Source organism: Chrysemys picta, chromosome 6 (assembly GCF_011386835.1).
Source record: "Chrysemys picta bellii isolate R12L10 chromosome 6, ASM1138683v2, whole genome shotgun sequence".
Lineage (NCBI taxonomy): Eukaryota > Metazoa > Chordata > Testudines > Emydidae > Chrysemys > Chrysemys picta.
In genome coordinates this window covers 117,381,728-117,394,497 of record NC_088796.1, presented here as the reverse complement: position 1 = coordinate 117,394,497, position 12,770 = coordinate 117,381,728, and the positions used below count along the sequence as shown (strand labels likewise).

The 12,770-nt window shown below is 46.9% G+C and overlaps 1 protein-coding gene across 1 annotated transcript in view; it reads right to left on the bottom strand.

The window, feature by feature from the left end:
- The window catches only part of LOC135972281 (E3 ubiquitin-protein ligase Topors-like), a 105,572-nt gene extending 94,079 nt beyond the window's left edge, over positions 1-11,493 (bottom strand). Inside the window, exon 1 of the mRNA XM_065549704.1 lies at positions 10,910-11,493. Within this exon, the coding sequence (XP_065405776.1) occupies positions 10,910-10,912 (3 nt within the window). The 5' untranslated portion in view covers positions 10,913-11,493. The remainder of the gene's footprint in view (positions 1-10,909) is intronic.
- Between the last annotated feature and the right edge of the window lie 1,277 nt (positions 11,494-12,770).

The window sequence follows — 12,770 nt, the reverse complement described above, 5'->3', positions numbered from 1 at the left end:
GGAGTCCAAGAGGTCAGTGGCCATCACCCAGAGAAACTTTGGATACCTGCACACAAGAGAGACCAGGAAATGGGCCCATATGAGAGGTAACAGCCTTTATGAATTTCAGGAGGCAGCCAAGGAGCCCACCAAACTAAAGGCCTGCCCCCTCAGGTGAGGGTGGGGCACCAAGACCAGAAAACAAATGATTACTTAGGACAAAAAGATAAAACAAGAATAGGAGCACAGGTCAAAGGTTCCAAACAAGGGAAGCAAACAGGGACATGGAGCAGAGACCACAAGAGAGTCCAAGGAGCCAGCGGACACCACCCAGAGGGCTTCCAGTTGGATATCTGTACAAATGAGGCACCAGAAAAAGGCCCCACATAAGAGGCATCAGAATGGAGACTGAGGTTTTCAATTCAGCCACAACCAGGTATCGTGCATGCATCAGCCACACTCTAAGCTTTTGCCGTTCCCTTAATGTGCTTCAAGTACAAACCACTTATGGAAAAAAGGCTAATTCACGACTTTGTGCCTCTTCTGTCTTCGTCATCTCTGCAGAGGTGGCCAACTGGAATGACAGTTTGGTGGATTTTATGGTGTTGACCGCACTAATAATTTGCGCAACCTAGGGTGACCAGACAGCAAATGTGAAAAATCAGGACAAGGTTGGGGGGGGGGGGGGGTAAATAGGAGCCTATATAAGAAAAAGACCCAAAAATTGGGACTGTCCCTATAAAATCAGGACATCTGGTCACCCTAGCGCAACCAAATGGTTCTTAGATGGCATCATCTTTTTGTTGCTTACTGATCTAGTCCAGCTTTGACCCCACGATGGCTTGGTTGTAGAACCCTCCATATATCTCATTACTGATATTGCAGAAATTGCTTTTTGTCTAGATGCTCTTTTAGAAGTCTGTCCCCAAGTGAGAGTTTCCCTTTAAGCCCCAATCCAGCATGCATTTAAGCATAGACTTAAATTTAAGCATGTGCTTTGCTGGATTGGGGCTGCTGTATTAATTCAGATGGAATATATTGGCCCGAAGCATTAAAGATGTTAACCTGAGCCTGCAACAGTCCAACACTAAATACTTTTAAACATGAATCAGGGTTTGATGTGCAGAGACCTCAGCCTACTTAGTACCATGGCAAACACCACTAAAGCTGCTTGTTTAAGCATTTAGTAAAGAGCCAGTAAAAGAAGGCAAAACAAGATTTGAAATGTAGACAATTCAATAAGCCTTTCATTTACCAACATCCTTTTAGCTGTAGAGGAAGGAATCATAAGGAAACCTCTACCCCCTTGTTTGACAGTCTTAGGCTTTGTCTACACTGCCAATCGAATGACAAAACTTTTGTTGTTCACAGGTGCTTTAAAAAGCCCCCCTGGAAAAGATGAAAGTTTTGCAGTGGCCACAAACCTCACTCAAGTTACCTTCTCAATTAGCTGATCTGTCTTGATTCTAAGGTGACTGGGAATCACACTAGTGAAATTATTGAAGTGATAGAAATTAAAGATATCCTGTATCATTTTATATGGTTTTGAAAAACAAAAACAATACTCCAGTGTTCCATTAGGACAAATGAAAACGAAATAAAGGGTTTTACATGATTGATATTTGTTAGAACATCGATAATAAATTAATTTTAAAAATTGGATCTATTCTGATTTTTCAAATAGGCATATGTTCATGTGTTTACCAGTATGTCGTCCCAATTTATTTCTGTAAGCACAGAAAGAGGTTGTAATAACCCGAATGTATTACAGAACAATGGCTTGTATCCAGACCTAAAGTATTACTAACTCAATTGCCACAGGCAAAGAGGTCATAAAGTCCATTATCCAGTTTGATCATATCACATTTTACCTCCCCTCCCTTTTTCCAAACCACTAATATCCCCATCACACGCACATACTCATTTTATTAAATTACTACAAAATAATGTAAATATTTTTCCTGTTTTTCATACGTGACCAGTATTGGTGACTATATAACTCCACCGTATTAAATATTATTGGAACATAAGACCAGATGTCTTCATGTTTACAACACATTCTTTTGGCATAACTTGTCAAAGCCACAGTGCAGACTTGGCAAATCTGAATAGATGTCGTGCTTGCTGTTCTCATTTGAATATATGAATTGTCTCAAGTGCCTTTGTTATAAACTGTACAGCTCAAGATTTATTTTTTTAAGTTAAGGTCCTAGGTATCCTAGCAGATCAAAGTATCCTAACAGCAAACATGAAATAGCTGGGGTATTCACTTGGGTCCCAGTTCAGCAAAGTATTTAAACGTGCTCAACTCCATTTGTATTCAGCAAAGCAGATGAGCATGGGCTTATGTCCCATTGAAGTCAACAGGATTTAAGCATGGGCTTAAAATTGTGTGATTAAGTGCTTTCCTGAACAGGGGCCTAGAACCCTTTAGAACCTTGATGAAAATATAGCTGACTTGCCACTTTCAGAAATGAGTAAAAGTTTCATCTTTGTAAAAGCACAATGCTACCATACTTGTATCCAAAGAACAGTGCTGTTAGAAGTCGTTCTAGTTTTGAAGGTCACTAAAATAGCACCGCTCTAGGGGACAATAACTAAATGGAATCTTAGAATATCAGGGTTGGAAAGGACCTCAGGAGGTCATCTAGTCCAACCCCCTGCTCAAAGCAGGACCAACCCCCAGAGAGATTTTTACCCCAGATCCCTAAATGGCCCCCTCAAAGATTGAACTCACAAACCTGGGTTTAGCAGGCCAATGCTTGAACCCCTGAGATATCCCTCCCCCCCATAGCTTTTCATGCATGGCAAGTCACATGGCCATTCTGTACTGGTGACCAAGGGGCCAGTCCAATGTCCACTAGGGTGACCAGATCACCAAAGAAAAATATCGGGACGCGGGGGGGGGGGGTGATGTGGGGGGGGGGGGCGTCGCGGGGGGGGTGACGTGGGGGGCGTGGCAGGGGGCGGGGCCAAAAAAAAAAAAAAAAAAAAAACCTTCCTCCGCAAGTGCTGGAGGGAGGCCCGGGAGACTCAGGGGAAGCGCGGGGCCGGGGTGAGTAACAGTCCGGCCTGGTCCCTTGCAGGCAGGACTCAGTTGGGTGGTAGGGCGAGGAGTGGGGCGGCCCGCGGGGCCAGGCGGCGGTTGTTCTCCCCCCCGGGCAGCAGGACTCGGGAGCAGCCGCTGCTGCAGCTCCCACTGCCGCGGGGGAAGAAGCGGCCATGGCGCTCCGCGGCTGCAGCTCTGCCGTCCCCGAACCCCCCGAGCCGGGGCCTGCTGCGGGGACCCAGCAGCGCGCACGCTGCGCCCAGCCCCTGGCCAGTCGCGTCTGGGCTGCTGCCCAGCTGGTGCTATCGCGCGGCGGCCCCGGAGTGGGGGCAGCAGGCCCCAGCCCCCCCGTTCTGCAGGGGAACGAACGGGGCTGGGCGGCCGATGCCTCCACCCCGGGGCCGCCGCGGGATAGCACCAGCTGGGCAGCCCAGACGTGCCTAGCCAGGGGCTGGGCCCAGCGTACGCGCTGCTGCAGGCCCCGGCTCGGGAGGTTCGGGGGCGCCAGAGCCGCCGAGCGCCATGGCCGCTTCCTCCCCCGTCGCCTGGCCCCGCGGGTCGCCCCCCTCCTCTCCCACCACCCAACTGAGTCCTGCCTGCACTGGGCCAGGCCGGACTGTTACTCACCCCGGCCCCGCGCTGCCTCTGAGTCTCCCGGGCCTCCCTCCAGCGCTTGTGGAGGGAGGGGGAATGGTGAGCCCGGGGAAGAGGCGGGGATTCGGGGAGGGAGCCAATCGGGGGAGGAGGGGGCGGAGTCGGGGCAGGGGGGGGGCGCGAGCACTTCCGGGCTCGAGGCTCGGGGCATTTCCTTGTTTGTCCGGTTGTCCCGACCGCATGTCGGTCGGGACGCGGGACAAACAAGGAAATATCGGGACGGTCCCGATAAAATCGGGACGTCTGGTCACCCTAATGTCCACTGAAGTCACTGGGAGTCTTTCCATTGACTTCAATAGGCTCTGGATCAGACTCAAAGTTAGTAACTCTGCTTGCCGTTGACCAAACTGACAGCTCAAGTAAATACAAATACAGACTGGCAGCCTTACTATGTTCTCATGACAAGGGGGGGGGGGGGGGTTCTTCCCAAAAGATTTTTTGAAGTCACTTGGCAAAACTATTCCAAAAAGAAAGAGTAAGTCTAATAAATCTTTGTCAAGTACGTACAGAGAATCATTACTTGGTGATCACAATATCTCTGTGCTTCAGTTTCTCCATTATCAAATGGAGATATATACTGGAGGACAGGGTGTTTGTAAGGCACTTTGAGCTGCTTGAGTAGAAAGGACTATGGAAATGCAAAGATATTATTATTATATTTTTAATGGGGAGAGGGATAGCTCAGTGGTTTGAGCATTGGCCTGCTAAACCCAGTGTTGTGAGTTCAGTCCTTGAGAGGGCCACCTAGGGATCTAGGGCAAAATCAGTACTTGGTCCTGCTAGTGAAGGCAGGGGGCTAGATTCAATGAACTTTCAGGGTCCCTTCCAGCTCTATGAGCTAGAGCTATCTCCATATATTATAACTTCATTGCAGAAATTACAAAATAAAGTGTTTCAGCATTAGTAGCAAACTACATGACAAATCATCATTAGGCATCACCTGATGAAAATCACAGTACATGGTTATGTTTCTGAAGCCCCTCCAGCAGCATGGATGTATAAATGCCCTTATCACTTGTGTAATGTAGCCTCAACTTTATGAAAATATGGTCCTTAAACTAACCTGAAGGGTTCCCCTTCTTTTATTACAAAAGCACATTAAGTTTCAGACTCTACATTTGTCATTTTGAGGTTGAAAGATTTTCTTTAAGGCTTTGGTTAATACAGGGGCTTAGGAAAACTGATGCCTACTCATTGGAGCGTAAATGTCTCTAGCTGTTGCCTTCAACAACACTAGTGAAAAAGGTGGCTGTGCCCTGGGGTAAATAATAAAAAATTTTAAAGTTCAATGAAATTCAGAAGTATCTTGCACCTGACTTTTGAAATATACTAATGATGACCTCAATGGAGGATTAACAATTGTACATAAACAGGTAGTTAACTAGAACTCTGGAATAGAGCTGGCTAAATAAGGGGTACTTGGTTCACTGATAATTAAAATTGTTTTGGACTGAATTTTTTAAATTTTTTGTGAATCGAAAAGTGGAAAAAAAAATCATTAGTGGTCAGAGAAAACTGTGTGTGACCCCAAATGGAATGTTTCATTTTGATGTCATCCATTTTTAAAGGTTTTGATTTTTTAAAAATAAGATTAAAAGAAATTTCTAATCAAAAAGTCGTTGCCTACTCAAACATCAAAGCAAACGTGATTTGGGGGGAATTTCTTAGCTTTGTTTTTGGATGAAACAATTTAGCAAAAATCAACATGAATTGGTGAAATGGTTCAGTGTTGCCAAATCTGCATTTTTCTCCAGAAAAAAGTTTATTGGAAACTATTTCACCTAGCTCTACTCTAATGCCTTACTTATTCATCCCAGAAGGTCAGCCTCTTGCTTTGCAGTTATTATCAGAGTTCCTTCTGGGACCTTCTAATAATTTTAGTATCTATTCCTTCTAATAATTTTAGTATCTATTTCAAAATGTAATTAGTAGTCACTAGGATACATAGGACCCTGATTCTGCTCCCATTGACTTAAAGGTTTTCCTGCCTGATCATGGACCTTAAGGAGGCCAGAAATTTGGTGGTAACGAAATAAACAGTTGCCATTCAGTTAGCTCTGTCTCTCATTATTGCCGAGCATGGCTTCATTTTATATTGTCTAGACAGTTATTTAAAACCAAAATGAAATTAAAAACCATATTAAAATTAAACCTTACGATGTATCCTTTTATCACAATCCCTCGGAGACTTACTGTTGGGTTTATTTGGCCCTAAGGAAAAAACACTTAAAGACTAAAGACTTTTTTAAAATTTAGTTAGTGAATCTGAAGCCTCTGTTTGAGTCTGTTATTAGTATTTTTGTGTCTATGATTTAAGGTTTTGGGTAATCCAACATTTTGCTTTGAATCATGGTGGCTCTTTGTTACAGGGTATTAGGAGCTTTGCGCTTGGGTGCAGGCCCCGATTCAGGAAAGCCCTTAAGCAGTATGAGTTTAAAGTAGGGTTGCCAGGTATCAGGTTTTCGACTTGAACACCAGGTCAAAAAGGGACCCTGGCGGCACTGCTGACCGGACTGTTAAAAGTCTGGTTGGCAGCACAGCAGGGATAAGGCAGGCTCCCTGCTTGCACTGGCACTGCACAGCTCCTGGAAGCAGCGGCATGTTCCCCCTCTGCCTCCTAGGCGTAAGGGTAGCCGGGAGCTGCCCCTGCCCCAAGTGCCAGCTCTGCAGCTCCCATTGGCTGGGAACTGCAGCCAATGGGAGCTGAGGGGCAGTGCCTGCGGATTGGGCAGCGCCTGCGGATTGGGCAGCATGCAGAGCTGCCTGGCTGTGCCTCCACGTAGGAGACAGAGGTGGGAGATGCCACTGCTTCCAGGAGCTGACTGAGGTGAGGGCCACCTGGAGCCTGCACCCCTGACCCCCTCCCATGCCCCAACCCCCTGCCCCAGGCCTGGTCTCCCTCCCACCCTCCAAACCCCTCGATCCCAGCCTGCAGCACCCTCCTGCACCCCAAACCCCTCATCCCCAGCCCCACCCCAGAGCCCAACCCCCAGCCAGAGACCTCACACCCCAACCCTCTGCCCCACCCTGAACCCCTAATTTCTGACCTCACCCTGGAACCTGCACCCCCTGCCCAGAGCCCACACCCCCTCTCACACCCCAACCCTTTGCCTCAGCTCAGAGCCTCTTCCCATACTCTGAACCCCTTGGCTCCACCCCCCAGCCCAGAGCCCCTTCCTTTACCCCAAACTCCTCATTCCTGGCCCCACCCCAGAGCCTGCATCCGCAACTCTCGCCCTCTCCTGCATCCCAACCCTCAGCCTGGAGCCCCCTCCCTCACTCTGAGCTCCTCATTTCCGGCCCCATCCCAGAGTCCACACACCCCCAGCTGGAGCCCTCACCCCCTCCTGCAATCCACCCCCCCAGCTGGAGCCCTCACCCCCTCCTGCAATCCAACCCCCTGCGCCAGCCCAGTGAAAATGAGTGAGTGAGGGTGGGGAGAGTGAGTGACAGAGGGAGGGGGGTGGAGTGAGTGGGGGCAGGGCCTCAAAGAAGGGGTTGGGCAAGGATGTTCAGTTTTGAACAAGTAGAAAGTTGGCAACCCTAGTTTAAAGTTCAGTGTTTAATATTTCATAAGAAATAAGAAATCCATCTATCTTCAGTTCCACGCAACATACTACAGTTAAGTGTTTCCTGAAACAGGGCTATAATACAGGTAATCTGCTCTTTGGGGAAGCAATATTGCTCTGACATTATTTTCCACACTAACTAATAGTTTGGTCCTGTTGCCGGCACAGAGGGCCCGAGGGGGCAATAGCGGGGTTCGTTGCCCGGTGTGCCTCGCGCCGATGAACACATCAGGGTGGAGAAGCAGACAAAGTTTATTCAAGAGCTCTGAATAGGCACTAGGAGACCGGCATGTCTCAAATCAAGCATGCTGATACAAAGTAGTTTTTTCCTTTTTATCCTTTCCTTCCTTCCCCCCCTTTCTTCCCTACCCCCCCCCGTAGCAGTTACATTAAATGACCTTGGCTGTGTGGCTTGTTCGCAATGTTCCCTTCTGCAAGTTATTTTGTCCTTCAGCTAGAAGCATGTAGGTTCCCCTTATCACTACCGCTTTCCAGCTGCTGGCCTGTGAGGTTAGTAAAGTTTAACATGGAGGGGCTTTGGTTCACTTTGGCCTAGAGTGGGGGGGCTTCATCAACTCTCGTGGTCTCCCCTCCGAGTTACCTAGGGTGATGTCTAGTGACACCAACAGTCCTGCAACAGGCATGACAACGCTATTCTGCAGGACATAGTTTGGCACACAGCTTGCATGGCTCTGAGCCCAACTCCTGGCTTCTCTCATCCTTCCTGCCCTGCAGCTTCACCCTGACTGCCTCTGGCAGCCCCAGCTCACTTTCTGACCCCCAGTTCCTGCAAGCATCATGTGCATAACAGGAAAGCTACAGTCTGACTGACAAATCCATCTTCAGATTAATTTCTCCTCCCTCTGCCCGTAATGCAACCCAACAAGAAAAGCAATGGGCTGGTAAAACAGTGGGATTTGCAACATCAGAAATCTCAGCCAAGTACTATGCAGTGCTCTTGACTTGGATACATTTACATGCCGCAAGCCCGCTTCTTAAAGTGCTGGATAAAGTCATGAAACCTATTTATATTTTAAAATTCAAAACCAATGTTTTTGGAAGTTTTTACCTCCCCCCCCCCCCAAAACAGAACCCAAATGACACTAGAGTTGTGATCTGAATGAGAACTACAGAAGCAGTTTGCTGCACATACAAATGGAGTGTTATATATTTATTTGGATTTCTGAAATGACCAGGAAGGCCTATCTGAACACTCTAGTTCCCTGACATATACCTCAACATACAGCAAATCAATATGTTGAAACAAACAGCAACTCCGGAACATATAATGTCACTACAGGCCAGATTTTCAAGTGCTCAACCTCCAGCTAGCCGAGCTCTCTCTGAAAACTTGAACTAACTGGCCAGGCAGCAGAAGATAATCTAAAACTCCCATTTCCCCTGTGAATATTTACTTCTTCAGCAGCCCTCCTACAGCGATGTATCCTGAAGACCAACACATGCAAGCTATTTCCTACCACATGAAATGAGCCCCTTCCCTTAGTTCTAAGAAGGGTCCTCCAGATAATACTACGTACACTGAGGCTGGGTCTACACTACCCGCCTGAATCAGTGGGTAGAAATCGACCTCTCGGGGATTGATTTATCGCGTCCCGTCGGATAAATATTTTTGACATTCTGATAAAGTTGTCAAACTCACAATGTCCAAACTATTAATTCATAATGTTATTGTCTAGATGGTTAACCAAAACAATCCCCCCCTATTTGGATGTGCAAATTCAGCAGCTGCACATTTAAGTGCACCTCTGTATGTGCAAATGCAGACTTACACATGCAAACTCTGATACAAAAATTTGTGGCAATAATTAAGTACAACTGTGGAAAATAAAGTCCAATATGGCTAAAACAATTCTGGTGAACAGATTCAAAGTAGCATTTTAAAAAGGCCTTTTCACTTCAGCAGTGCCAGTTGGAGTCCAGCCCAGCCCAGTGGAGAGTGAAAGCTGTTATCATCTAATGGCTTTCTGTTGATCCGTGTGAAATGAACTGCCACAGTTTATCATTAATTGGCACTCTTTTTAGCAGTCTCCCCAGAAAGACCAGGATTGACTGGGCCATGAAAACTGAACTACCTTTTCACCTATAGAAAAGGCACAGAGAAACGATATTAGGCTTTTTGTATTGAGTATTCAGTGAAAAGGCCAAAATGCACAGTAGTAATATGCTAGAAATTCACTCTTCGGGATCCTTTATTTAAAAGCAATTATCGTATTCACCAACAGATTTTCCACTACAGTTCTTGCAGCAGATTTTCCAGAATGGTTTTAAGCCTTTCAGATGACAGATAAAGAAAAGAATTTGCCGGGAACAACATATTTTATGAATGGTATCACTGAGGGGTACATGAATTTCATAACGTGCTACCTACTTAAGAGTACAGTGAACTCTCTGCTTATACTGGTACCGTGGTGCAAAATTTACACAGTTAGTCTTGCTTTGTTCCAAGAGCATCTACTAGGGAACAAGGAAAGGATTCTTCTCACTATGGGGTTTCTTTGTTCCATTCAGTGATTCAGACAAACTCAGGACAGCCTGCGCATATGCATTTAGCAAGCCTTCAAAGAGAAGCGGAGTATTCTGCATGCAGCATGCAATCTGTTTTGCATTCTCTTTATATCTCAAATGATCAGAATTTGCCAAAAGGGAAAACAGGATAGAAGGCAGGATATCAAATCTTTACTCTTACTTGGCCAGATTTCATAGTCAACTTCCTAACTTCATTCTATTGGGATTTAGATTATTCAACTTGAAAGGGCACTACAGATAGCCGGATACGTTTCAGTGCATAACATTACTCCTATTGCTCACAGCTCTGGAGTTATGTAACAACTGGCACTGAGTTACAATGCAATGCAAACAATGCTGTGAGGCTGTAAAATCTGAGGCCATAAGCACAACAAATGGCCAACAGAGGAATCAATAAGACAGCTGTGTTTTCATGGCTCCGTTGGCCCCTTTGATATATAGATGGAACAGAATGTTATCAAATTCTCCACAAATGAATCTGATCTGCCCATCAACTGCATGCAGATGAGAAAAAGTTGTTGCTATATTTTAAAATAATTTGCTTATTCATTTTCTAAGCACTAATCTGTACATATAGATGCACATACATCTACGTACGTTTGTAAATGTTCAGCTGTCAATCTGGAAAATGTCAATGATTTCAGAGTTAGTGTATATTGTAACATAAGGCATCGGAGTAGAAATGACTCCAAGATGAACATGGAGAGCTTAGTGGAGTCAAATAGCACTGACAAATATGATTAAACCTAGGCTTGATTCAACACCCTAGTGACAGAATTCCCAGAAAAGGCCTTTGGGACTTCTCCACTACCACAGGACTTTTCTGTCGTTCCCTTAAGTGAACCTTATATCATGTGCTGGCAACACACACCACAGTGTGGGACCCATAAGGTTATACATGAACTATATGTAAAATTTCCTAATCTACCTTCTGTGCAAATTGCAGCATAGCCCTTTGAAGAAAAAAGGTGCAATCTGCCATTGTCTGTTTATAGAATTAAGCTTTAAAATTCCTTTTGGATCAACAACCAGTTTGGAAGTTTTAATCCATCAGTAAATTGTCTAGGAGAGTTAAAATACTCAGGTCTAGTGTAACGGGTTGCAGACTCACCATCGCAGCGCCTCCTGCTGGTGCTCTGGGAATTAGCTCTGTCCAGCCGTGGAGCACCCTTTGCAGGTGGTGTCTCACACGTTGTCTGCTCTGCTGTTTGTCTGGGACCCACGTTGCTCCCTGGCTTGTGGCATCCTCTTCTGGACAGAGCCCTCTGGCTGTGCCACTGCTCTAGTCTCCCCCATTCTGGGGGTATTCGCAGTCCTTGGTCTGCACCTGCCCTCATGGCCAACTGCAGCCCCAGAGTCTGGCCCCCTGCCTAAGGGGCAAGCCACAGTCTGTAGTGGGCCATGCTCCTCCATGGCCAGGTGTAGTGGAAGGGAAGGACCCAGGTCTGCCCACTACTCTGGGTCCCAGCCCAGGGACCCTCTGGTGGCAGCTATGTCCTGCCTTCCTTCTCTCCCCTTTACTGCTCACACTCCCTGGGCTACTTCCCCTTGGCCCTTGCACCTTCTCAGCCCTTTATTTCAGGGGCCTCAGACTGGCAGGTATCAGTCTGGAGCTTTCCCTCTGCTCCCCTGAGCCTGCCCAGCAGTGCTGTATCTCAGGCTCTATCCCTAGGAGCCAGTCCTCCTCCCTTGCTTGTCAGGTAGAGACTCCTATCTCCTCTGCTTTGCAGCCTTTATATAGGGCCCAGCCTGGCCCTGACTGGCTGCCTTTCTCTGATTGGCTGGATTCTGCACAGGCTCCCTCCTGCCTGCTTTAACCCCCCCTCTGCCAAAATGGGGCAACTGGCCCACTACAGCTAGGTAAGAACTTTTAATATTCTAGAACAGGGGTGGGCAAACTTTTTGGCCTGAGGGCAACATCAGGCTTCCAAAACTGTATGGAGGGCAGGGTGTAATGTATTAAATTGCTCCCCATAGGAATGTGCTACTTACAGTGTACTACTTAGGTCTGCTAGTCCTGGTGCGCTGTAAGTAGCACATTCCTAGGGGAAGCAATTTAATACACTACACCCGGCGGCTCTTGCAGCTGCTCTGCCCGGGAGGAGCTCGGAGCCCCACCACCCAGAGAGCTGGCAGCACGGCGTGCTGAGGCTTCAGGAGAGGGGGGACAGCCTCCCCAGCCAGGAGCTCAAGGGCCGGGCAGGACTGTCCCACAGGCCGTAGTTTGCCCACCTCTGTTCTAGAATGTTCATCATTATTATTAATAATACCTAGCTCCCATATTGTGGGGTTTCTTCAATAGATCTCAAAGCACTTTACAAATTAGGTCATTATCATTATCCCCATTTTACTGAGGGGGAAACTGAGGCAGGGAGCAGTGAAGTGACTTGCCCAAGGTCACCCAGCAGGCCAATGGCAAAGCCAGGAATATAAGCTAAGTGTACTGAGGGGGCATTTCCCTTTACAGGCCAACGGTCAGCCAGACATAGCTTTTTTTAGAACAGATGTAGGCTTGTGAGAGAAGAGAGTATTAGACACTGCTGTGAAGGGGTCAGGTAATTCCTATGAAGGGCAGAAAGAGCTCACCTGAGCGAGCATGATAGGATGCAGGTACTCTTCTGTTGCAAGCCAAAACCTCTGGGCCTCTGCAGCCTACTTAGGTCCGCAGAATAGCTTTGTTTTAGTGTTACTTTGAGTCTTATGTTTGAAGAATAAAGATGTGCCCTGAAGGAGGAGCCTGAAAAGACTCCCAGCCTCATAGCAGGTTTTCCAGGACTGTGGAGACAAGCCAGTGGCTTACACCAGGGCTCCTACATCTCAGTCTAGTGCTCTAACCACTACGCTAAACTGCCTTCCGTGGCTGATATATAATACTAAATGGGTCACTGCTGCTGTTATAAAGTATCTATTTTTCTTGGATTTTTTTGGTTCCAAATTTTCAAAAGGGGGTCTCATCCAAGCATCCACCCACA